Source organism: Thermobia domestica, chromosome 16 (genome assembly GCF_964235325.1).
Source record: "Thermobia domestica chromosome 16, izTheDome1.hap1.1, whole genome shotgun sequence".
Lineage (NCBI taxonomy): Eukaryota > Metazoa > Arthropoda > Insecta > Zygentoma > Lepismatidae > Thermobia > Thermobia domestica.
The window spans coordinates 117,476,032-117,503,926 of NC_137469.1; the positions used below are offsets into that span (position 1 = coordinate 117,476,032).

The following is a 27,895-nucleotide window of genomic DNA, read 5'->3' on the forward strand; positions in this document are numbered from 1 at the left end:
AAATACCTCTTGATCCTCTTTAATATTTGAGAATAATCTCCTAGCGGAAGCCACAGTCACGGGTAAAGTCAGGAATAAAGAAAGAGTGGTGAAAACTTCAGGATAACTTGGGACAATACTATTAAACTTGACGTATATTAATACCGCTAATTCAACAACAGTGCTCATCTTTGGAATATGCTTTTTCATCCTTGCCAATGTCTTGCTGGTACTTCTTAGTTTTTCATCCTTAAGTAAAATTTCTTCGTCCGAAAAGTTTACACATTCTTTCGGGAATATGATAGAAAATTCATCAAGAAATGTCTGTAACGATGTAATGTGGTTCTCTATTTCATTGTATGCGATATCTAGAAGTCTATAATAAACATTAGCCCTGGAGGAAGCCTCTGTGTCCGAAAACCGATGATCTTGTACCAGTTCACCGAAGTATTTTTTCACTTTGGGTTGCCTGTTTTCTAAGAAAAGAGGATTGACTTTCCACTTCGCAGCAACAGCTGTGACCTCTCGTTTTATTTGATGGTTTTCTTCTGACAGATAACAGAATATCCCATCCATTTACACCTTGACCAAAATTGTATATACAAATCCTGAAGCGTTTGAAGCAATTGGCAACTTCGTTTACACCGTTGACGGCATTATTAACGACAAGGTTTAGCTTATGGTAAATATATATAGCTCGTTCCTCACTTTCTTGAAGTCTTTTCTGACAGTGAGCATCTGAGTAAACACCACTCATCACAGCAGCGCCATCATAACCATACACTTTGCAATTTTCACAGACAATCCTAATTTCTTCAAATGACTAGAGTTGCAAGTCCGAATGTAGTTCGATTTCTTACATATAAAAATCCTTAAAAAAAAAAAAACACTTCTTCAATCTCGACCCGCCTACAAACATCGCTTTCTAAGCTATCGTTTACTTCTTCAAAATTTACGTAGCGAATAATGAAACTATCTTGATCTTTCTTTGATAAATCTTGAGTCGTATCAATGATTAATGAGAAAAATGGCACTCTTTTAACTTCCTTCAACAAATTAGCTTCCAAGTTTGAAGACAGGCAATGGATGATTTGATTTTGAATATCATGGCTGAGATACTTAATCTGGCCTTTGAGTATACTGAATACCCATTGCATCGTAGGATCATATTTAGCTTACAACTGTGCGAAAAACAAAAATTCTCCATAGTAACTTCCATCATGCTGATACTGCCTCTAAATGCTAATGTAAGTATAATATCGAAAAATCTCTCCAGAACATGGGCTCAAAACTTTGCTTCTCCTTCCTTTCACTCTCCAGTGAATCATCAATGGTTTCGTCCATTTTCCACTTACCAGAAACAAACATGCTGAAATGTTCTTTTGAGATTCGCTGTACTTCTGTGCTGTTCCCGTAGCTGATTACTTGCTTCAAGTAATTAAACTATTGCAAAACATTATTATTTTTCAACTATTGTAAAAATTAGTATTTACAAGCAAGCTGCAGGAGGACATTTAAAAAACTCTTGGGCTCTTCCGCACCGCAGAGTCTTGCAGTTCATAAATCCGGCACTGTTTTAATATAGCTATAATAAACGAAAGGATATGCAAAGAAGTCGCAATGTGGCTGATTTATTTGATTTGATGCCATCTCGGTATTCACGGTAGTATCACATGACATAATGAGTAAGAATATCAGGAACTTTACTTAGTTGGGTGTTCAAAATCACGCAGAATTTGATATGCATACGAACGAAACAATATTTTTACTCCCAGGGCTTATGTAAGGAAATTTAGATATGTTTGGAGTGTGCAGAATACTCGCTGGACATAATACCTATTTTTACAACAAAAGTTGTAAACGTAAAAAAATAAAGAAACTACTGCAGCATTAAATTCAGAAAATATTTCCTTATGCCTGGAAACTTTATACAAATTATTCATCTACTTGTTAGGGAGAGGGCTTAGTGGTAGAGCGTTCAAGGAGTACCTGGTTCGATCCTAACATGCGCCAAGTGAACTTTGTAGTAGGCAAACACCGTGTGCGTGGGTTTCCTCGGGTTCTCCTGTTTCCTCCCACTTTCTTCATTCCACTGTTTCATTCACTTCTCACTATCACCGTCTCCTTTAGCCTACCTAGCATAACCGTGGGACGCAAAACTCAAAGATCTCATTTGACTTCATTGTTAGGGAAAGGCTGTACCCTCCTTTGTGGAGTCGTTGGATGTACCTGTACTGCAATATGTTGTTGCGTCTACTTGTACATAGCTACTTCGCCGTGGTCTCCACGAGCAGAATAGCATGTATTAATTACATGTATAAGGAGCATAATTTAGTCATAGGAATCACAACACACTTGTTTGCACTGAAGCCTAATATGTTGTTAAAACGGCTCTGGATAATAGATTAGACTGTAGAGTACAGTAGACGGCACTAGCGTAGAACCCCTCAGGCGCAGGGCCCGATTGGGAGGAATCGGTCCAATCGGTTTAAGGCCGGCCCTGCGAGCTAGTAATGGAAATCGCTTTTGGCGTAGGTTCAAACCCGACCCAAGGAAAGTTTTAAGTTTTTTTTAAAATTTTCATAACACTCTTTTCATTAAAATAAGTGTGCAGTTTTACTATATAGATCCTTAGTATTAGTAATAGTAATAGTAGTAGTAAAAGTAATAGTAAGAGCAGTAGTAGGAATGGGTTAGAAGCCCCCCAGGGTTAGTTGGGTTCTATTCTCAACATCAAATAGACAAATTAGACTTGCCCATTTTTTTTCTGTATATTTTACAAGGCCAACATAAAACAGCTAACTAGGGTACCGCGCGAAAAATGAAATACAGGGTAACGCCTGAATACTGAAACGCTTAGGATCGGCGAAAATGCGTGGGACTCATATACCTTGACATTCGGAAACTAACGTCATCTCGTGCGTAAAAGAGTCAATTTCTTTCAGGCTACCTGATATACTGATATATTAAATAAAAACTAAAATTTGCAATCAAATTGTCATATTTAATCAAATAATATTTTTAAATTGTAGAGAGACATGTTATCGCTACATACAGTTGAATTGTTAACGAAATATATGGTCTTCCTAGCAATTTTTAACGGTCAAGTCACCCAATCATTCAGATTTCAATAAAACTTGGCATTGTTTCAAATTATAAAATCGAGTGCTATTGTGTAAATATTCTGGATCGATGTCAACTTTTACTCAAATCCGAAAGTCGAAAAATGAAATTTGCACCTTTTGTGTTGCACACAAGTTCTATACAGTATCACCTTGAGAAACTTTTGCCTGCAAAGTTGTTTCTCAGCACTAAAGTTGCAAATTTCATATTCAGAATTTTCATATTTTAATATAACTTGCGCATCGTTTCAGATATCTATTGCTTTTCTGGCCAAAACAGTGATTAATGTACGAGAACTTGGACCTATTTTTCACATTTATGATTTTGACTATTTTTTGTCCCAGTTTCACTATTTTTTGAAAGCATTTACAATGATCTATCTATCATCTAAAGCGGCAGAAATACTGTTACTTTCCTCGTTCATTAAGAAGTGATAGTGATGAATATTCAATCCTTATTTTCCTCTCATAAGTTTCAGACCTCCTAGCTTATAGGAAATACATTGCAAGAATTATATTGGCTTCCAATGAAAAGAACTTACGTATCCAATGTGAAATTTTAAGTACCTACTCCCCTGTTATTCTTCTTGAGCTCATAAAGTGGACATATTAGAAAGTTTATCTTTATTTATACCAAATATATATATGTTTGTATGGAATTTCAAATTCTTTGCTTACAGTAAATATTCTACTGTATGTGTTTGAATTAGAGTTTCTGACTCACTCACAACGCGAAAGCAGACTTTGGTAAATGATCTTCAGGGCCATGTTTCTCGAGGTATTAGTGCACATTTAGTGTTAATATTACAAACTGGGAGAGAGCAATAGCCAGAAATAGTGGAGAAAAAGCGTCTTAAAGATTCCAACTCGCCACATACTGTATGTATATGATACTACGCGTAAAGTTATTAAGTGACGGCGTGGCAGAGTGAGGAGCATCTAAGACTCACGTGCAAGAGATCCCTTGTTCGATTCCCTCTTGAGTTTCCTTTCTTTTCTGCTTTAACCAATAAAGTAGACATTTGTAACTGCAAGTAAAATATACTTTCACAATATGTTGATCATTCGTCAAAATAAGAGTTCAAATTGTTTTGAAAATTTGCTTTTCCGTGTCCTCTTAAAAGTAATCATTCGATATGTGTGTTATTCCTGAAATGAATGAGTAATTACATTTTTACAGTGTCTGCTATGCATTGATAGACTAGGTATCTCGAAGAATGTCAGAGACCACCACGTGTTCTAGTGGGCAGAGTGCTCTCCGTCGATGCGCGATATGAAATCTGCTGTGGGGTACATTTGAATACAATGATCGAAACCTACTTTACCAAAAACTGTCGGTGACGTCCTCAGAAGCTCCGTCATTCAGAGGGATCAGGAGGGAACAATTGCCCTACAAAAAGTTTGAGGAATATTGCCTACTAACATACTAGTATAAAACGTGAAAGTCTTACGTCGGTTGTGCTCTTCCCCCCTGCCCCTAAGCAAAGTCTGAAATGACGCTCCTGGTTATATCATACATCCAGTATTACCAAAGGGGATTTCCACTTCATTCCCTTGTAGTTCGCTCACTGTCCACAGATATAGAGACGAAGCTTCAAGAACATACACACGGAGAGTAAGAACATTTCTATTAATACCTCTTTTGTAAGTTCTTTTCCTTCAACTTCTATAAGGACAGAATGTAATATTATACTAATTATGAATTTAAAATGTAGCTGAAAATAAAATTTTAAGTATTTTCTTTTTCCTATTGGTATTATCTGATCGTAACAAAATGAAGTAGTAACTTTTGTTAAGATATAGAATGTTTTACTTGTTTCTTCTTATAGGCCTACATTTTGAAATGCCAAAATCATAGCTTAATTGTAAATTAGCAAACGATTGTATAATAGGAATATAGTAAATATCATCGTGTTTGTCACTGATTTCCTATGTGAATGCTTGCTTCGGATTAATCCTTGAGTATTAACCGTCTATTCAAAATGAAATTGTCAGAAATCACCCACTTCCAGTTTTAACATTGATCACTATATACCAAACGGGATAATAGATACAAAAATATGCTTTCCTTTTGACTACATTCAATGTTTCAGAAATTGACTCTATTTCTACATTTATCGCTTTAGTAAACCTGGAAGTGGTAGAAACGTAAAACTTCTATTTTAAATACTATGTATCACAATTGAGCAGAAAAAGTAATAGATAGCGAGAACCAATTTTATGTTCTATTCGAACCAGAGGTAGTGGAAAACTATGATTTCTGGTTTCAATACTGATGGCCTAAAACGGTTATAGTTAGCGGAAAATAATATCTTATATGGATTCAGAACCGTAAGAATAAGTTCTTTTTCCAAATTTTCAAATTTATGGAACCGGAATTGCAAGCATCATTATTCCTTATTCATACGTGCAATAAATAGATGACTAAGCCTGAACGCGGCCTCATGGTGCTTCACCTAGGAGGCAGTGGCTTGTTGTACAGAAAAATGATATACCACCTAGTCAGCAGAAGTAATGAGCAGGATGTAATACCCAGCAATTATTCGGCAAGAGATAACGAAACAGGCTGGCAGAACCTAGAACGTTATCCACAATGTAAGCTCAAAGTGAGAATATGTTACGGGTGTGGACTTTTCAGCGTCGAAGATTGGACAGTCTTTGTTGATTTTGCACTATCGGCAAGTATCCCTTTGCGTTGCCGCTTTCATTGATTTTAAAGGCCAAACAACATATATTACAACATTCACATGAACTAAGTAGTGGGTGGTCTTGGTTGTACGTAGTTTTTCTGCTTCAATCTATCATAGAGTGATGTCGTATACATGCATAGATACTGTCCTGGTGTAAGTGCGATTTACCAGCGTGAATTAACGAAACTTAAAGCAGTCCAACGGCATGACTGATTGTGTGGGACGAAATTGAACACACCACACAATCTCGGTCGGTAGTATTGAGGGCTAACTATACAAGTGACCGCTATATTGGAGAGTTCTAGGGGCCTAACTTATAGCCTTCATCAGATAGATTTGAATACCGTATTTCAGGACAATATGTAATCCAAAATATTGCCGCTTTCTATGCCACACGAACATACCATCATCAGAAAGTATGAAGAATGTGATTGCTCAGTATCTTTTTGTCAGTCTTCCAGCAGATGGACTCGCAGACGCAGACTCAAGCACCACGTCAGGCTGCACAACATAGACAAGAACACTTCTGGTACCTATTGAGACTTATATAAAAAGTCTCAGAGTGCAGCATGTGGGGCTTCATTACAACATGAATTTTCAAATGAAGTATACACAGAATGATCAAAAAGTGACGCCACTAGTAGCGTATTCGACAGCTGATGGTAAGTCAAGCTAGGTACTTTTTAGTACAGCGCCCACAGAAAATAATGTACACATCGGAAAAGAATTCTCGTGCAAAGAGACTGTATAAGGAGCTTGGGAAACGAATTTACAGCGGCACACTGTACGTCACGATATTACTTCACCACAGTTGACAATATTTCATGTGCAACACCCTGTATCGTGCTCAGGAACCTGATCACAAGGATGCATACGTGTGAAACTGAAACTAGTTAGACATACTAAATTTTGTATTATCTTTATGGATTGTGTGATTCTTCGATCACTTTTTATAAAGAATTTGCATACAGGATGTCCTTAACTTATGCTTAATCTAGCTCTTCATTCTCCCTATTTAATGTACATAATAGACCATAACCTTAGAACGTACAACGTCCTTCCCGACAGGACGTAACATCCTAAAAGTCCTATCATCTTTAGCTATAAATTAGATTACTTTGTATACTTACTGCAGAACAGAAAGTTCTCCTGGTGGAAAGAGTTTTTTAGCTTAAAAAGGAATCACGTTGGTATGACTGTTAGTTCAATAATGGAGAGATGTTTTCTAAATGTGATCATGTATACTTTATGCTCCTTTTTTGATCCACCAAACACCAATCATATGTGGAGTAGAGTGAATTCCGGTGATTACTGGGAGACACTAAACCTACTCTTATATTGTTTATTGTATATTTTAAAATGCATACTGCTGTAAGGTTTCCGTCCTTCTGGAAGGACAAACTCACATTCTTTCCATTGAGGAAATGTGTCCTTCCGGCAGGAAGGCGGCTCGTTAAGACTTCCGGAAAAGCCTTCCGGTAGGGCAGAGGCTTGTACGTTCTATCAAGAAAATCTACTGAAGAAAAAGTGGCCATCCTATCACTGACTTTCATTAGTTTAGTGGCTACCTAGCTACACTACATGTATTAAATATACTTACTATTCGTAAACATCGGTTAAGGCGTAACGAGTACCACACAATACTTTTTGTTTGAACATATTTTGCAATTAACTCCAAGGGTATCGTTGACAGGACATCAATCACAAAATAAGTTTTCAAATAGCTAGAAATAATAATAAAAATCTTTTGTTATTGAAAACGGAGATAGTGCGTAGACTTACATTTCTGAAAGTAACATGAGGTAAAGCTAATCTCACTAATGTGGTGTAAATCACAGTCGAGAAAAAATATGTTACATATTTTTTAAATATTTTTACATACAGGTTGAAGAGCCAGAGATTTATTTATTTCTTGATATTCTTTGAATTAGAAGAGACCAGAAGTTTCCAACTAACAGTAAAATTCTAAATATCATTTTATGCTACGTGACTTCTGTAGATGAGTGGGTCATAACAGAAATAGGTTAAGAGGAATTTAACTACAGTCACACGACTCATATAAAAGACTGCCATGTATTTGATTCGGAGTCCAGTCAGTACGGCGGAGAGGCAAGGCAGTTGTTCTAGAAATGTCCGTCTTTCAAAGCATCGTGATGGTTCTCTCGCGCTCATAAAACGTTGAATCTTCTGGTCCCTTCTGCCAAGTATTAACGTAAGTAACAATCCTTCTTTTTATCCTACAATATGGATAAATGTCAAATTCTGATTTTTCAATAGGAAATGTTCAGAATTCTTACCATGTAATAGGAAATGTCTCCCATTTAGATCTCACTTTTGTAATTTCATATTATTTAGTTTTATGTTGAGTTTTAATATATTGCAATAAATCATTGTAAATATACTAGCAACCTTTCTTACATCATTTACATATTTACGTTTCCATAATTAAACTAAAGATGCAACTTATTTAGTAGTGATAGGCGTTTTGGAAAACCTAAAATCCTTTCCAAGATAATTGGTTTAAATTTATTAACGGTATTATGGCTATCAGAATTTCAATATTATATACCATTATTAAAGCACACCATAAAGAACACCACACTAAGTTAAGAACAACTTTGTAAAATAACTTATGCTTTTTTAAAAAAGAACAATTTTGTCATTTATTTTATAAATGTTTTCATTGCTATAATATAAGGTATTGTAATTGGTAATGTTGTTCTAAAAAAACCTGATTTCGAGCAATCTCTTAAAAATGTTAGCAAGGTTGATCATGGGCAGAAAAAAAGTTTTTTTCTTAAATAAACAATCTAGATTAACTCTATTTCTCTTTGCATTTCATAATTGTACCATACACAAATACTAATAGTAACAACTAAACACAACAAAACATTGAACAAGGCTATGTGATAATATATATATAAAACATAATCACGTAACAGTTTCAACACAATAACTGTGTCTACACCAGACTTCCACTACATCTGGGTACGTGGGAGTTGGTCACCTCTTATATACTGCTCGGAGATCTATTTTTTTATTAGGCTCCGCACCTTCACTTGTAACACTAACTCTAGTTACTAGTAACAGTAGTAACAAAAAGTAACGCAAGTGTAACTTTTTATGAAGCAGCGGGACCTAATTAAAAGTTGATATCCGGGAAGTATATAAGAGGTGACCAACTGCAAAGTAGTCAGAAGGAGTTGAAGTCTGATGAAGATCCAGTTATTGTGTTGAAACTGTTACGTGGTTGTATGTTTTATGTATATTATCAATATCCTTGCTCAGTGAGTTGCTGTGTTTAGTTTGGCAACATGGAAACAAGGCCTGATGGAGTAGTTATAACAATAATGTCTCTCAATGAATATCTTTTATTGTTACATAAACTGTCGATTCTATTCTAACATTTTCTCTTCTTAACTAATTTCGTAGGGAGCTATGATGGCTTCGTTCTTGTTTCAATCACAGCTATGGGAGCTTGTAGTAGCCAACCTTGTATACATTTGTTTTCTGAAACTTCCTCTAACATTTTCATTCCACCAATGATTTCATATTCACTCATCTTAATCAATGAACCGCTTCCTTTAGCGTACAGGGCATAACCGTGGATTGTTAATTTAAAGATTTAATGTTATTGGTTCTAAAACGCATTTCGAGATTACACTTTTTCTATCTTCTCTTCCTTGATCCACACAATCTCCCTTACCTTTATTCTCCTATTCCTAACAAAGTCAGACATACTGTATAGCATGAGTTCTGTTGTCCTGAATTTTTGTTTGAACGAAACGGCCAGGTTATAAAATGAAATTGTTTGACTTTGTCATTGTTTCTATCGTGAAAAGTTGTTTGGATCACTTGTTTATTGAATACATGTTCTTGTCAAGCAAATTCCAGCTAGTGAGAATAATTGATTGTTTAGTAATCAGTATTGAAAATGAAATGAAATCTTTAAGTTTTACGTCCCATGTTTATGCAGTCTAAGCTAAAGAAGACGGTAATGATGAAAAATGAATGAATTGGTGGAATGATTAAAGTGAGAGGAAATGGGAGAACCGAAAGAATACCTACGCACACGATGTTTGTCTACTACAAAGTCCAGTTGGCGCGAGCTGAGATCGAAAAAGGAACTCCACGCACCAAAGGTGAACGTTCTACCAATGAGCAACCGCGGAGTAATCAGTATCACAAGCGTTGTTTGAAATACTCTAAAAGACAGCTATCAGAGAGGATTTTATTTTCGCTTATGTTCATTATATTCAGTCGTTTATGACAGCGAAAAGTTCTTCTCAGTTTCTTAGAGGTACCAATATCTACTGTATCAAAATTAGTTTGAAAAATAACCTCGCTTATTTTACGCAAAATCAAAGAAAAAGATCATACAGAAAATCATGTGATATTTGATACAATTCGGTGCAATTCCTAACTTTGGAATTGCGATTAAATTCATTATACATTGTTGTAGTAAACAATCACAAATCTTGGTCTATATATTGTTCGGCGTAAGCTCTAAACTGCGATAAACAAAGCGACGTGAAACTAAATCTCGCTGATTTGCTGTTGTCCTACCGACGTTTGTACTCCTCCGCAAAATAGTTCATCTGACTGCATTATTACTTTTACTATGAAGCTTCATATAAAACTGCTATATTATTATAAATTACAAAAATATAATACGGATTATCTAATAATACTGCAATCGAGTGTGGCTAATGAAACAATAGAAATAAACACAAAGCATGCGCAGTAATTATGGCGCCAACTGAACTGTGGATGGGTGTTCTGCTTTTAAAGTCTGAAAGATGACTGGTATGAATCTCGGCTCCGGGAGTGTTGTGGTGAAACACCAACAAGGCAAACCTTTACTCACTAAGCAACAATGTTTACGAGCGAAATTCAAATACTTTTTTTTTTTTTAATCTTTCGAGTTTCTTTTCTTTCTTTCCTGGTGCTGCTGTAAGTATCTGGACAACACGAGGCAGTATTATCAAAATGCACGTGCATAATTTGCTCCTCCCCGTGGGGAGTGGGAGTGATACATCACCAGCCAATCGTATTTGTGACAAGCGGAAGGATACAAATATTTTGTTTATCGGAGTTTAGAGCTTACGCTGAACAATGTTTAGGTACGTTTAATGGTATCTTCCAAAACGAGAGAAAACTGTAGCCTTTACAATCTCATCATTCAATACTCACTTTAATTATACAATAGTGAAAACTTTTTTGTTATTTTGATGTGAGGAATCTATTCTCAAAATATTGTGACACATTTTTGTAACACCCTGTATAATACTGAAATCTTCCTTTATATATTCACAAAGTTTGGACTGTGGTAATTAGATTAAGTTTTCGATGTTAAATTCGGGATATAAACTCTTACATTAAAATAAAGGGAGACATGTTTCAACCTTCTGGAAAATATCACTCCTAAGGGTAAAAATTGAGGTCATTTTCATATCCAAATTTTCACTTTCATTAGTGAGAAATCTCCCAATGTAAGGATTCACTTAAGATGATGGTGTGAAATTTACCATACAAACTTTTAAATTAAAATAAGAGAATACGTTGAATTATTTCCTGGAAACGTGATTTTAGGAACTCTTCTTGCGCTATAAGCCAGGTGAAGGTATTGACATCCGACATTTCGAATGCACACAATGCATTCATCTTCAGAGATTGTAATGAAGGGACCGGAGACGTGAGCATGTATATATAGATACTGTTTAGGGGTATATCCATGAATGGGGGCTTGTGATTGGTTGAGGGAAATGCTGGCTATTGATTGGCTGAGGGATGCTGGTTCTGGTCAGGACTAGCAGAACATAGCCTGGAGTCTAGAAGACAGAATTGATTCTACAAATACCTCCATAGTAACGAAGTGCAGCAAGTTTTAAGACAGAACAAAAAATAAAGCCATAGCTATCTCACGGGAAAGAAACAGTCTCAATAAAGACAATGGGTTTCAACTCAGCCCTATCTGGTCGGCCCTTTTCAGGAAGGAAAACATTCAACATAGCCATTTATCGTAACGACAACAACATCTAATCAGCAGCCAGCATTTCCCTCAGTCAATCAATCACAAGCCCCCATTCTGCAGCAAAACAGTCTCTATAGGTTACCCAGAGTATGGTCTGTACTGTGGCTACTTATGGACTATTACTTCTGTGTACTAACTAGAGACATGCACGGGCCGGGCCTGGCCCGAGGCCCGAAGCCCGGCCCGGCCCGCGGCCCGGGCTTGGGCGGGCTGACTCTGCTATTTCTTTGGGCCGGGCCGGGCTTGGGCTGGCCGACACTGATTTCTCTTCAGGTCGGGCCGAGCTGGGACCGATCAATTGCAATTCTTTAATAATTATTGACTTTCGTTAAACGATAATGGGAATAAAGCCAAACGTTGAAGAAGTGTGTCCGTGAAAAATGTTACAAAGGATGCAATAGCTATTTACAGTTTGTGTTGCTTAGCGGCTCCACTTTCACTATAGAGGATTGCAGGCATTATGCGGTAAATTGAGCTCTGACCTTGACCTTCACTGAATTCAAAATATAACAAGAAGGGGTGGGAATGTTTTGCCTGTCGCTAAACAATATTGCCATCTTCACTTTGTGCTAAAAGTCAATTAAGTTAGATTTTTGTTACAGGGAATGGAGTTTTTGTTCTCTCGATGACAGGCAAAGTTCTAGGAGGCAATGGTACCATTCGGGAGGCAAGCGTCAGGTTGTGAACCAGAGTTTAGAAAATGTTTCTGAGAGTTAGGTCAAATTTAGTACTAAATTTTGAGAATGACTGGGGCTCGAACTAATTTAAAACAAAATTATCGGGCCGGGGTCGGGCCAAAAACTTGTAAAATTTATCGGGCCCGGACCGGGCTTGGGCCAAGAATTTTAAAAAACTTATCGGGCCGGGCTCGGGCCGAAAATCTCCAAAACTTTTCGGGCCCGGGCTGGGCCGGGCCTAGGTACGTTCGGGCCGGATTGGGCTCGGGCCGAAAAATTCGGCCCGTGCAGGTCTCTAGTACTAACCCACTAGACCGGAACAGAACACAACAGAACGCAACTGTAGTTTATCTTAATAAATTTTAAATATTTATAGACGATAAAAAAATAATTTTCATAACTCCTCTTTTCCTTATAAAGTATTTAATTAGCTTTTACAGACTAGTTTTTGTTTTCTAAACTCGAAGGGGGAAGACATGATAAGCGTAACGTCTGTTAGAACGTTGTCGCTGCATTTGCACGTGACTAAAACTATCTGCTCAAAGGTAGCCTTGCCAACTGCCGAGAAATATCACCGTAGCGTCAACCTACATTCCTGAGCTCATTAGTGTGGTTCACTTCTACTGATTTCAAGTATGAAAATAGGTAGCTGAAAAGGAATAAAAGTACGGACAAAAAGAATTGAATGAAATCTTTCCGATTTTTAGAAAAAGTAAAACTTCTTTTCATCTCCTTTTCTTTCTTTTTTTATATCTCAACCAAAGAAAAATATTTTAATCAAGAACGGAAAGAGAGCCGAAAAGTGATTAAGCTTAACGTGGATCCGAACCATTTGTGTCCCCACCGGGAATCAAACCCGGGACTCTTTGACTACAAGGCGACGAGCGTAACCACTTCTCCACGGGCGGTGCACTATGGATAAAAAGGAAGGAATAATTTCAGGGAATAGTCTGTGGGGTGACTTTTCAAGTACAAAATTATTATCTCGGGTAGTTCAGTTTTATTAGGCCTATTATTACTATTATTATTATTATTATTATTATTATTATTACTTAACAAAGCTACAGCCATAACCTGTATTTTTCCAAAACTATTAATTTGCCATGTATTAAAAATAAACGCTAAGTGTAAAGATTTTTTATGCCTAACACTGATTCATGAAAATTTTCTCGGTAAATCTGAGTTCAATTATTGATATATTCCTCGTAGGGAAGGAAATTTCACCGAGAATTGCTGTAGAACACATTTCATATTTCATTTTTTATCTTTCATGTATTGAAATTTCTTTGGGAGTTCATAACTGACTGTGATTTTTTGTTGGGTTTCATAATAGCCCAACAAAAAATAATAGCCCAATAAAAAAAATTGCTTACCTACTGAATCATATATTGTTGGCTAGATGACTCATGTCAGATTCTAGACAAAACTCTTCTCTGTTGTGTCTTTGCTATTGCGCTGAGTGTGGCGGAGTGTGGTTTCTGAGCATTCGGCATTTTGTTGATTATGTTTATTTAAGTACTGTGCTGTTCTGGGAACAAAATCGCGTGTGTCTGTGTGTGCGTAGATGTGTGAGTATGTTAATATATCAAAATGGAAGAAGTTACAACCAGCATTTCTTTTAAGCGTAGTGATTAAGTGTTGAAGAGCAAAGAAAGGGCTATTGTCATGAACGTGTTTAATTACTTACAGCAGAAAAACCTGGGTTAAAAAAAAAAAAAAAAAAGTTGTGTCGCGAGTGAAACAGATAAAGCCAAGAAAACTTTCCAGGACAATTGTTTCCAAAATTCGGAGCGAGTTATTACGTAGATCTTGAGTAACACCGAACAAGAAGCGATTAAGAAAGAAAATTGCAAAGAACAGTCAATTTGTAAAATATGATGAATTTGTTAGGAGTGCGATCAGACACAAACTCCGTGAGTTCTTCTGTAGAAATTTGATACCATCACTCAATTCCGTTCTCAAACAGGTAAATTCTGATCTCGATTGCCGAATTTTAAAAGATCCGCTTTCCACGTGCTTTTAAAAGAGCTTGAATTTATGAGAAATTACAAAGGAAGGCCATGTTTATATAAGTATAGAAAGATTGAATTAAAGTGGTGAGTTGTTTATTATTATTATTATTATTATTATTATTATTATTATTATTATTATTATTATTATTATTATTATTTATTAATCTTCGTGGTTGTGGATGTTTTTTTTTAACTGCGTGAGTTGGCAGTATAATAGAAGCGCGATCTGTTCTGCATTTGTTTTCAATGCTTAACTTTACATCGCTGTTCCCATAAGAGCAACAGTTCACTCTTAAGTCTAAATAAGCTATATACATATGAGGAGCTTACTTTCAAAATGCAGTTTGTCCATTATGTTTCGTTTCGAGAAATTCATGAAAAACGTGTATCTCAACTATCGTTTTCCTGGAGCGAAAGTTGGCTATATTTGGAGATGTCGATGATAGAATTAAACAGTAGAAAGGAAAATAATCCTGCCTTAAGAATAAAGTGACTTACGGAGCATTGTTGCCTGGATAAGTTGCATTTTGACCCAAAGTCAAAGACTTGTTGCATTTTGAAAATAACGTCAAGTGAGTCATAAAACGTAAGCTGAATAGCCTTTCAACCATTGACTCTTCTGTTCGGATGATTATGTTACCTCTATTTTAAAGATAAGTTTGTACGTTTTGTACATAAACATTATGATTGTTATTATCTTTTTTATAGTTATGTTTTTTTTATTGCTACACAAAGTTAATACACCGAAATCGTACAAATAGGCTACAAGATTCAAAAACACAAAAGAGGTGATTGATATAAAAATGCTTCAGTGGCAAATACATGTTTTCCGTGAAAGTAACATCAATGTCTGTGTAAAACCTAATGTTACTTATTGAGTATAACAAAACTTTCACATCTTCAAATGCGAACTCCCAGGTCATCATCAAGTCAATTACATTCATCTTCTGGATCACATGTTGTAGTGCCAACCTGTAGTATTTCACAATACCACTTTAACTTTTCAATCTTCGACCATTCCGTTCCAAATTGAAGGTTAAGCAATTTCTTGACATCGGCAATCTTTTCTGGCTTCAAATGGCTCTTGCATTGAAGTTCGTCTGGTTCCTGTACAGATGTCATCCGTTTTTCTCTCCGTAATACTGAGGAGAATTTTTTGGAAGGATCATCAAACCTGAACGTGGGTTCCATTTTGATCAAGAGCTTCACATTATCTGTTTCAATGGCCTTCGTCAATATGATTCTCTTCATTTCACTGATGCCGTCAACTTTCCTAAAATATTCGGTCAACTGCTTGTAATCTTTCACATTCCAGTCCTTAATAATATATCACAGCTTACCCGTTTTTAAATATATATTATTATAGTTCTCAGGCAGTAATATTTCTTCATGTTTTTTCAGTCCTCTTTCAACACGACCGAAAACGCGATCTGCATGTAGGTATGAATGACCACGCACTGGAAAATGCAACACAATGCGTCTAATGTGAGAAGATGCCCATTTGAACAACCAGAGCAGAAGTGCATGTATTACAGACGTATTTTTATTCTGTCCCGAGCAACCATCTGAAAATAAGCGCAAAGTCTTTGTGGTTTTATCAAAGTCATGTTTTCTTAGGAAATCTATGAGTGCTGATGACACCTCTATAGCACCTCTTCCACTATGAGCATCTGTCCATGTATAAAACATTGGTGACGAAGTTTGTGTATCCGTGACACACAGCACATAGTACAATATCTGCTGTGCATAAAATGCTTCGGAAATCGCAAGCTTTGGGAGGCATTGAACCTGCTGCATATCAAAACAAAATGAAACACTATCTGCGGAGTCTTCCCGTAGTAGCTTATAAAATTCTTTCGCCTTCACCTTATGAGCCTTGAGTTGCAGGCTCATGTCACTTTTCACACTGCTATTAGACTCCATTCTAATTGCATTCTTCATGCGCATACAAAAACTGCACACATCATTTGCTGGAGTACCGAAACAAATGTTGAATTTTGTGACGAATGTTTTACGAAAAAAACTCTCCGTTACCTTATAATCAACCTCTACACTTTCATTGTACCAGTTCCACAATTTTCGTATGCTTAATGTGGATGACACATAAAGTCTTTTACACTTCTTTCTAGAATAGTGATATTCGTTTGCCTTCAGTTTTGATATAAACTCAATCACCTTTAACCTTTTACCTGTAAAATGTTTCGTTTTTCTATCCCCTCCTCTTCTTTCGCTGATCGGGTCCCCCTTCTTCATGGTTTGCGCAATAGTCAAAATTCTCCTTTGCGTTACACCAAATAAACTGACGAAGAACGATGCACACACATACTTCATCCCCTTTGAAGTTGGAACACGATAACGCACGTGAAGTTGATTCGGTCTCTTCTTTATCGAATTGCTTCTCGGACGATGTCTCTTAGGATTGCTTACATGTAAAAATGTTGAAAGGAGTATATTTTTCTCCGTTTTCTGTGGTCGTTTATATATTTTCATTTTAGCTTGCCTTAAATCGTATGCTGGTATGCTTCTGCATTGGAATCGCTTGTTATTGTGACTGCATTTTGGTTCAAAGTTCATTAGATGTGGATCCTGGTCTACATACTTTCGTTCCTTTTCCTTTTCTCTCTTACGTCCTCTTTTCAATTTCTTTCTGCTGCCTTCACTGCATTCACCAAAAACACATTTCCCTCCATCTTACAGTTTCCTCCGCACAGCCCAACTACTGCGACACAACAGTATAGCTACAGTGTTGCCAATATCCTACACCATGTGACCAAATAATTTATTACGCAACATATGGACAAGTTGCAATTTGATTGTTTAACCCGAGAATAGCTTTAAAATTCAAAGGGACAAGTTTCATTTTGCAACAATTAAGGACAAATTGCTTTTTGAACAGAAACTGTTGACGGACATGTTTCAATTTGAAGTATACCCCGATTTTTAACCCGCTATAGCTTCGGCCAGAATTGGACTACTTGCATTTTGTTGCTTTTGTATGGTGTAAAGTCTCACGGAAATGCCATTTCAATCAATAACTCATTTTTTAAAGAAAGTTGCGTTGCGTTTTGAAAGTAAGCTCCTCATATGTACATGCTCTCGTCTTTGGCCTCTTCATTATAATCCCTGAAGATGAATGCAATGTCTAAATTCGAAATGTTGGATATCAATACCTTCACTTGGCTAATAACACGAGAAGAATTATTGAAAAAGAGAATACGTGTTTCCTTGACCCAGCTGAAGGTCTTTTTATCATGTCACATTGATTGTCTGGCGTATCCTAAGGAAAACTCAAATTTTAGGCCAAAAATAGAGTATATTATAAGTTTTTTCTTTATAATTACGCTCTCATAATCCTAATGGTGAAAGTGAGTTCAAGTTCTTTCCATAAACTATTCCTTCTGAGAAGAACGAGTATTTGTCTGGTCCATGATACTTTTAACTTGAAAGTACCCTAACATTTAATAAATATTTAGAAATACTCACTGTAGAAGACAAGATTTCAGACTCGTTATTATCTCTCCATCTTTGTCCTCGAAAGGAGAAATAGCATCTATAATCATCTTTAAAAGAAACAATCCATCAACAACGTAGCATATTATCAAAATGGCCTGCCCATGAGTCTCCAATGCCCACGTGTAGAGTATCAGTTGAATACTAATAAATGGCACGATGACATTCAACAATATATCTTTAATTGAACGAGCCTGTGAGTGCAGAGCAAAAATAAACCTGCTTCTGATTCCTCGCCTGTAGAGAAAATGAGTTGATGTAAATAACGACGAAAAAAGCTTTACTTGCGAGTTGAATTTTCCTGAATATAACTGAACCTACTTATGACTACTTCAACCCTCAACTTCAGTAACTACTACAATAGTCTCATGACTAATAGTTCACGACTCATTAAAACACTTTAGACTGAAGTCACGAAAATAAGATTGAGTTCACTTACGACTACTTACAGACATAGGCTAGTCTTAATTTGGGTCTTCCAAATATAACTGTTTAGGATTGCTTACTTATGCAAATTGCTTACGACATAGATAGCCCAAATATGAGCAGAACATTGCGTGCTTTTTGGAAATTTTAGAGACATTGGAATATTCTTCTTGAGTTTCCTTTTGGTTAGATGGTTACCGTATCTGTCTATTGCGTAATAAACCCAGGTTTGATTCCCGGCAGGATCTCAAGAAGTTCGGGTTTCACATCAAGCTTTAGGTTCACGTCTCATGTAGTTTCGGCGCTGAAATGGAAGCTAAAATCCAATCCAATTAACCAATCAGTCTTACTAGGAATGATTCCAAAGTTGAACCTTGAATCTCGGGACAACCTATATATTTCCTGAAAGGGTTTGTCAGGCAAGTCCCAAAACAAGTTTCAATTCCTTGCCCGAAAGTGACCTCACCCCTTCAGGGTTGGAAATACATAGTACAACCTGACCTATATAAGTATATATGCTGTATATCAAAGTACTCCACATGACTCGTAGATTAGAAATATAATATGCACTACCCAATTATATCCTATATCAAGTTAATAAACCTTAAAAACTATTGTTTCACTATAAATATCCTATATTATTAAACCTCACTATCACCCCACAGAGTGATCGTCAGGCAGTGTGAGTTACGTGGGTGTCACACCTTAAAAACAAATGCTAAGTCCTGGCAGCACCATTTTGCCAGGACCGTGACGTATGAGTTTGTTAGTTACATGACTCTCACGCATAGCGAAAAATTAAAGCCAAACTCCGACAAACAACATCCATCTGGAGTCTTCTTCTCTCTCATTACCTGGGTCTTGTCGTGGCTGTAGGCCTCAAGGCCTGAAAAGTGACCAGTCGGGTTTATGTAGCAGAAAAGAAAGAGCTGTTCGGATCGAGTAAATGAGCTCAAATTATCACCATGACTAGTTTTCTCTAATTAGTAACTCAAAATGTATTGAACGTTTTTGTACCATGTGACCTATCAAAAAACTTGTCTACATGAGAAGTTGACGAATATATAATGAATACTGATCTGACAATGTATATAAGTGAAATCGTGGAAAATACAGAAATTGAAATACGTAAACCATAATGTGTTACATCTAGCCATAACAATTAGTCACATGAGTTGAGATACCAAATGACTTACTGTTGACTGCACATTATAGATATTCTTTTCATAAGTTTATAGGTCCACTAATATCGGATATTTATAGTGAAATAATCATGTTAGTTAGGTTTTATTCAATAACTAGCAGCGTTCACCCCGCTTCGCTGCGGTCACCCCGGAACGCAATAAACTTTGTTACTTAGATAATTTTTACTTTTTCGCTTTCAAGTGATATGATAAAAACCATAGAAGATTGCATTAAATGTTAACATTATATCGCCTGTCATTTATGTTAACCCGCCCCGCTTCGCTGCGGTCACCCCGGAAGTTTTCGCTTTCAAGTGATATGATAAAAACCATAGTAGATTGCAGTAAATGTTAACATTATATCGCCTGTCATTTATGTTAACCCGCCGAGTGACACGGTCATGCGGGTTGCATATAAATACGTTTACTTTTACCTATGATGAACTAACAAAGGATTTGTACGTTATGGACACTTGAATGGTCAATTATCTCAAGACACTGGTAATTAAAAATTAAAGTGATATGATAAAAACCATCTAGGGTCCAAATCCTAATAACCCCCCAAAAATAAAAGAAATTGGTTCAGCCGTATTAGCGTGATGAGGTAACAAAGGATTTGTGCGTTCTCTTTTATATAATAGAATATAGGATATAGTTGGGTAGTGCATATTAAATTGTTAATCTACTAGTCATGCATATCACTTGGATATATAGGACATATAGGTCAGTTCTATATATTTCCAACTCTGAAGGAGTGGGTTCACTTCCAGGTAAGGAATTCAAACTTGTTTTAGATCCTGCTCGACAAACACCTTTAGAAAAGATAGATATTGGTTATCCCTAGATTCAAGGGTTATCTTTGGAGTCATAACTGGTTAGTACTTCGACGCGGTCACGTCATTAATAGGAGCAATTACTGGATGGTTTGCTGAGAGTAGTCCTTTACTCCCTATCACATTAATAAAAACAACTTTTTAAAACAAGTGTGAACTTAGCAGGACCACTTTCACAAATTATACATATTTGCGTCCCATACGTTTCTACTGCGTTTGTACCGGTTTGTACCGTAAAAAAATTCGTTTGTATCGGTCTCAAATTCGAACAAATCGAAAAATAAAGTGGTCCTGCTAAGTTCACGTGAACACATTAGGACCACAATACAAATTTCTACAAATCTGAAGATTTTTCTATACGAATCGTTTGTACTGCGTTTGTACTGGATTGTACCGTAAAAAAGTTTTGTTTGTATCGGTCTCAAATTCGAACAAATCGAAAAATAAAGTGGTCCTGCTAAGTTCACGTGAACACAGCAGAACCACAATACAAATTTCTACAAATCTGAAAGTTTTCTGTACGAATCGTTCGTACCGGATTGTACCGTAAAAATTTTCATTTGTACCGGTCTAAAATTAGAAAAAATAAAAAAATAAAGTGGTCGTGCTAAGTTTGCGTGCACATAGCACGGCTATTTAGTTATTTCCTCAAATTTGAATAATATATATCTTCCAATAAGAAATACATAAAAATTCAACGGACACAAAACAGAAAACAAATTTTATTTGTATTTTGAAAGCAAGTTCTGTTTTCACATCGACTATGCTTAATAGGGTGTCTTACTTATAGTGCTAACCATATCCATAAACTAAAGTGAAGGACTTATACACAATAAATAAAAGAAATAAGGGTTAACTGCTGTATTGCCGGAACAATTTGAGAATTTATTTAAATATGTGAGGATGAATTGAATTGAACTGAAAATGTTGGGGTGGGAGCGCCGACGACGGGAGGTCTTTTAGCACCCATCATTAGCTAGGAGCACACACAGTAAAAGCGAAGAGACACACAAAGATACATAGCTTAAAAAAAACGTACTATAGGTAGTAGAGAAGATCATCAGGAACACACTAACAGTCACGCAGAGTACAAGGTTGAGTGCAGAAAAAGAAAAGATAAATTAATAAATAATGCATGAAAAGTTAAAAGCGGTGCATCACATAACAGAACACTGCACAGTCACAGAGGCACACAGAAAAATCAGATGGAGGATAAAATTTGCTGATATCGCAGAAATCGGGACACCTTCAAGACGATGCCAGGATCATCGCTAAGCAGAGTTCGGAGGACAGTGAGTAGGCCAAACTGAACACGCACAGGCGCACGTGGCATGCAGTCCACAAGAAGATGACGAATAGTCAAGCGTTGACCACAGAGGCGACAGTCTAGAGGAGGAGATCTCTCTAGAAGGTGTCCGTGTGTCAAAAGACTATGACCAATCCGAAGACGAGCCAAAGTCCTCTCTTCCAATCGTGAAGGGCGGGAGCTCAACGAACAGACTCCAAGACGGGGCTTCACAGCATTGAGTTTGTTGTTGATCTGCTGATCCCATGATGACTGCCAGCGCTGATACAGAAGACGAGAAAAGACGTGACGAACATCAGTGCTGGGAACAGGGAGGCGGCAACGAAGACTATGAAGAGCAGCTTCCTTCACAGCAGTGTCGTTCAGCTCATTTCCAGGGATGCCAACATGGCACGACACCCAACAAAACTGAAGATCATAGCCCTCAGCAAGGCTATGAAGGACACTGCTGGAAGCGATATTCCTGGTCACTGGTAGTGGCCTTCTTGAACTGCGTCAAAGAGAAGTAGATCGCCGGTGGAAGCAGTTGCCAGGGTGAAAGTGGCAGGAAACCCAAAACAGCAAGTGGAGGTAGCTCGACAGCAAAATCTTCCAGAAGTTCCATACCACGGATTCCAAAAGGTCTGGTTACTGTAGGCTGTGCCTGATAACGTTGAAGGCGAAGACCAGCTTCCAACATAAACCCAGAAGGATGATCAGGAATGACCTTCAACAAAGTAAGTATCTTATCTGCAGGACTTGGCGACAGTACAACAGAGACGGCTTGTGAGCTTCGACATACAGGCTAAGGATGGGGCTTGTAAGAAATGCCCCAGGGGCAATTCGCAGACCCAGATGACGGACGGTGTCCAGATGGCGTAGTACATTGCGGCGAGCAGAACTTTAAACCACACAGCCGTAGTCAATCTTCGATCGAATGAGACGTCTGTAAAGGCGAAGCAACACAACACGGTCAGCACCCCAGGTGGTATGACAAAGTAGGCACAACAGGCTGTCCTGAGACAGCTATACTTCAAGGCGCGAAAATTGTGATTCCAAGTAAGACGGCGATGAACCTGGAGGCCCAGAAAACGAATACACTCAACATACTGGAGGCGATCAGGTCCCAAGGAAAAATCTGGATCAAAAGCACAGTTTCGGAGACAACAGAAGTGCACACAGTTGGTCTTGGGAGAGAAGAACTTGGAGCCAGAGCGAAGGGACCACTGATGCAGGCGGTTGAGCGTCAATTGTAATTGGCATGCATTGGTACGAAGTTCATGGAACCGACAGTAGATCGTGAAGTCATCAACGTAGAGCAAACCACGAACGAAAGGTGTAAGTTCGTGCAGCACACTATTCACAGCCACAACAAACAGTGTTACACGGAGTACACTGCCTTGCGGAACTGCATTCTCCTGTCGAAACGGCACAGAAATGGTAGATCCACTCTTCACTCGGAAGGAACATTTGCGAAGAAAGTTCTGGAGAAAAGCAGCCATATGGCCACGGGGGGCCCAGGTATGCAGTTGGCGCAGGATCCCATAGCGCCAAGTAGTGTCATAAGCCTTCTCCAAATCAAAAAAGATGGTCACAAGATGATGACGGTGGCGAAAGTCGTCCTGGATCGCAGTCTCCAGGTGAACAAGGTGATCGGTCGTGGAGCGATAGCATCGGAAACCACACTGGAAGTTGGGAAGAAAGCTATTATGCTCAAGGAACCAAACTAGTCGGTTGTTTATCATCTTCTCCAAAACTTTACAAAGGCAGCTGGTAAGGGCGATGGGTCGGTAGTTTGCAGGGGACGTAGCAAGCTTGCCAGGTTTTAGAATCGGGATAATGTAGCCTCACGTCAAGCAGCAGGAAAACTGTCCTCCAGCCAGAGCCGGTTGAAGAGACGTAGAAGATGGCGGTGACCTTCAGGCAGGAGATGCCAAAGCATGGCATAAGGTATATGATTCAGACCTGGCGCAGTGTTCTTCGTGGAGCGTAGAACAACAGATAACTCCGTAGCAGTAAACGGGGTATAGTAGCTCTCGGTGTTAGCAGAGCGGAAGACAAGAGGCGTAAGCTCGTCACGATGCTTGATGGTCAGGAAGGCCGCTGGATAATGCGCAGAGCTGGAAACATCGGCAAAATGTTGACCCAATTCGGACACTATAAGATCTTGGTCGGTTGATTGGATAAGGAGTCCATTGATAACCAAGGCAGGAATTCCACTAGAAGGAGAATGCCCTTGTAGACGACGATCTTTAGACCATACTTCAGAGATTGAACTCTGGGCAGAAAGTGAAGACACATATACTTGCCAGCTGCGTCGTTTGGCCTGTTTGATGATATACTTAGCTCGAGTACGGAGGCGGCGAAACTGCCCCAACTTAGCATTATTGGAAGCACAACGAAATTCACGCAAGGTTCATCGGTGGGCACGGATAGCCTGGCCAATTACTGCAGACCACCAAGAAACGACCGGTTTGCGACGAAGGCCATGGTGAACGGGAATGGCCGCTTCGGCTGCCAACAAGATACTCCGCTGGAAAGCCGCACACTGTTCTTCGACGGACTGATGCAGATCTCGGTGAAATCAAAGCTGTCAGAGAACCATGCCCAGTCAGCTAGGTGCAGATTGAATCTTGGTACAAACGAAATTTTTTTCGGTACAATCCGGTAGAAACGCAGTGCAAACGATTCGTATAGAAAAATCTCCAGATTTGTAGAAATTTGTATTGTGGTCCTGCTATGTTCACGTGAACTTAGCAGGACCACTTTATTTTTCGATTTTTTTCGAATTCGAGACCGGTACAGACGAAATGTTTTACGGTACAAACCGGCAAACGCTGTACCCCCGTATGGGATGCAAATATTTATAATTTTCAAAAGTGCTCCTGCTAAGTTCACACTCATGTTTTTACAGGATATTTGCACTACTAATTTCACTCCTGTTTAGAAACTTATCAAACGAAAAGCAGTCATAGAGAAATAAATAGACAAACACAAATATACCAACGACAAAGACATTATTTTTAATAATTACGTATATAAAATCTATTTCCTTGATGTCTTCAACAACTTGAATTCTATTACCATGAAGTAATAACGAGCAAAGTAATTCTCTTGGTATTCTGAGTATTCGTTATAGCCATTAGCAAGCTAATAATTTATTCGATTTCTAGTTCTAGTTATCTCCCTTTCGGGAGATTTATAAAGAAAGTCCCAGCCTTGTAGCCCAGTGGACTGCTTCACTCAATTTATTTTGTTTTTGGAAACGTAGATTTGTATAAATGGCGCGTTCCAACATGGACGAATTTGCCTGTTCTAAATAGATTTGTTTTCACACAATTTGTAAAATTACTTGGGGGTTAGAGGCTCAGGACATATAAAAAGATGTAATAATATTTAAAAATTGTAAAGAAACTAAATTTTGTAAAAATATAAAATTATGTAGAAATTCACAATTGCACAATTGAAGGAGCATGATACTCCAGGTGTAAAGATGTCCGTCGCCATCTTGTTCCCCATTCGATTTCTTGAATACTAAACTTACTTCAACATCTCAACATATTGATTAATATGAACAATACGCGAAACAATGTGTGCTGTGACATGTCATTGTTGAAAGGTGATTTCAATCTGAAACCACGTATATTTTCAAAAGAATAAACATATTTAGTATAGATAATTCGCCAGAAACACTTACAGTATCAATAATATAGAATAAAATATTCATAATTACCCCGGAAAGTGTAAAACAGTTGTATTTCTCCGATGACGCAAGAGAGCTGCTTCATATAACAAACTCTGAATATCAATTGGCGATACAGATTCAGCGCCAACGAAAATTCTGGAAATAATTTTAACTCATGTCTCTAGGTAACTAGCAAAATTCATACTAAAAAGAAATTTCATTTTAAAACCAGTGGGGTGCACGGAGAAGTAAGTTAAAGATATTGTTTTACACGAAAAAGCGGAAACCACTGGGCCGGAAAGATACCGTATAAGGGAGCAGGATATCACACGAGCATGAGCAACTTTGTTCTCCACCTCACTGAAAACGAATATAATTAATCTCCCAGGAACATCATAAAAGAATATTTTAGCTTCATTATCTCAAATGTACAACGACCCTTCAAAAGGACTAATATTTCAAAATCCAGAACGGTCTTTCAAACAAACACAAACTTAAATCTCTTAACGATCCATCAGATGGTCAGGGCAAAATTTCACACAGAGGACACGCCTTCTCCGATAAAAGTCTACCACAGCAAGCAACGGAAGGAACACCATTCAAACAATCAAACCAATCAATCAAACAATCAAACCAAACAATCAAACAAGGAAACCAATATACAACCACCAACTTAAAATATAGCCTTCGCCATACGAATCAAAATGAAGCAGCAAAAAAGAAAATATCCTACAATGCTAGAGTCTATCATCCAGCAATCAAAGACGTCCCTACGTAACTACTTGGATCACATAATAGTCAACATTCTTTCACCTAAATAAGGCAAAAGTAAAGACCGCATCTTATTATCTGCAGGAATGGCAGTTTCTTCATTTCCCACAGCAAACATCAGATTAAACAGGGTTGATTAGCTTTCTTTCAGAGTTACTAATATATTCGCTGATTCTCATATGCTAATTAACTACCAATATCACAGTCTATCTAGTTTGCAATTGTTCCTGCCAATCAATAGCAACCTTTGTCAGATTGCCACGAATCATAAAAAACTTCATTATTTCTTGCTATGAGAATATGATACTCTGTTAATCTATTAGTAATATGGTGATGTTGCACAACTAATAAACTAAAGTAATTCTAATGTGAATTTTTGTTTATATCTTTGCTTGACACAATAACTTACGCATTATGACAAATAGCAGATGACTGTTTCTATTTTGTCATAGAACATGAAAACAAATTACCATTTCAGTGATAACGCATTCGTAATCAGAATTACAAAGACAATGTCCCTTACTGTGCATCTAGTAATAAGTTTATTAACTTGATGTTTTAGGTCCTCATAGAAATGTGCGACAAAATAAATACAGTAACATTTTTAAAAGGTAAAAATGTTACTGAACAGCTGTGAACAGCTTTTTGTCAGTGCAATTAAACATTCAACAATTTGAACATATTAAAAGTTTCCAATTTGAACATAGGAGAAGTTTAAAAATCTTTTAGATGCACGTGAATAAAATGTTTTTTAATAGTACTATAATAACATCCGATATGTACAAATGATTGGCAGAAATAGTATAAATCAAAACCACATTAAACGAAATTGGGCAGGCAAAGAAAAAATTACTGTACCTCATCCACATTGGTTGGTTCCAAATGATATTTCATTTTCTTAATAACATATCTGAACTTTACTTTCAATATTTCGTTCTTGTTTGATTCGTTTTATTGGGTTACTGGACAGTGTAATATATTTTGATTGTGTTCTTTCATTAAGATCAACCTCAGTTCTTTTGGACATGAACGAATTTTTTCTAGCATCCTGCTTCAGACATTGAATTGATAATTCAGTGTTGAGATGATAAGACGCCTCTGAAATCTAATGAAGGACTATCTCCGTCATGGATTCGTCCGTGATGATCGATATTACTTGTCTTCGGTCTTAGAGTCTATTAAGTCTTCCTTTCAGATTTATTTGTTAGTTCTCAACCATCAGTGTGAATCCTTATGTTCCTGTGCATAAGTAGGAAGTACTGATTCTTCCGTATATTTGTGCAACAGCTCATGCCAGTGATTTCTAGACGAGCATAAGCAAAGAAACATTTCATTTTGTTTACACATATTTCTGAGTATTACCGGCATTTATGGCCTTAGGCCCATCACGTATGACAAATGACGTCACTCAGTGAGCATATTATCCAGGAAAGGAGGAGGAAGAAAGCGACCTGAAAGATATATGTTAGGTACCATCTCGGCATTAGCGTAGTATAAATGTGGAAAGCCCAGAAAAAAACTCGAGAGTCGCCCTAAGCAAGGGAAGAAAAGATGCAAACTTTGAATATGAAGATAAATGATTGGGAACAAGTAAAATCCTTCGCATATCTAATGGAATTTTATTATTATTTCTACACATGTGTATCATGTCCTTGTATAAATATATACAATATAAATAGAATAAAGA

At 37.4% G+C, this 27,895-nt stretch overlaps 1 protein-coding gene across 1 annotated transcript in view; it reads right to left on the reverse strand.

Moving 5' to 3' along the window:
- The window catches only part of LOC145673364 (uncharacterized), a 779,808-nt gene that overhangs the window by 127,704 nt on the left and 624,209 nt on the right, over nucleotides 1–27,895 (reverse strand). The window contains exons 28-29 of the mRNA XM_081743004.1: nucleotides 17,998–18,261; nucleotides 7,392–7,515 (exon numbers count right to left, since the gene is read on the reverse strand). Of these exons, the coding sequence (XP_081599130.1) occupies nucleotides 7,392–7,515; nucleotides 17,998–18,261 (388 nt within the window). The remainder of the gene's footprint in view (nucleotides 1–7,391; nucleotides 7,516–17,997; nucleotides 18,262–27,895) is intronic.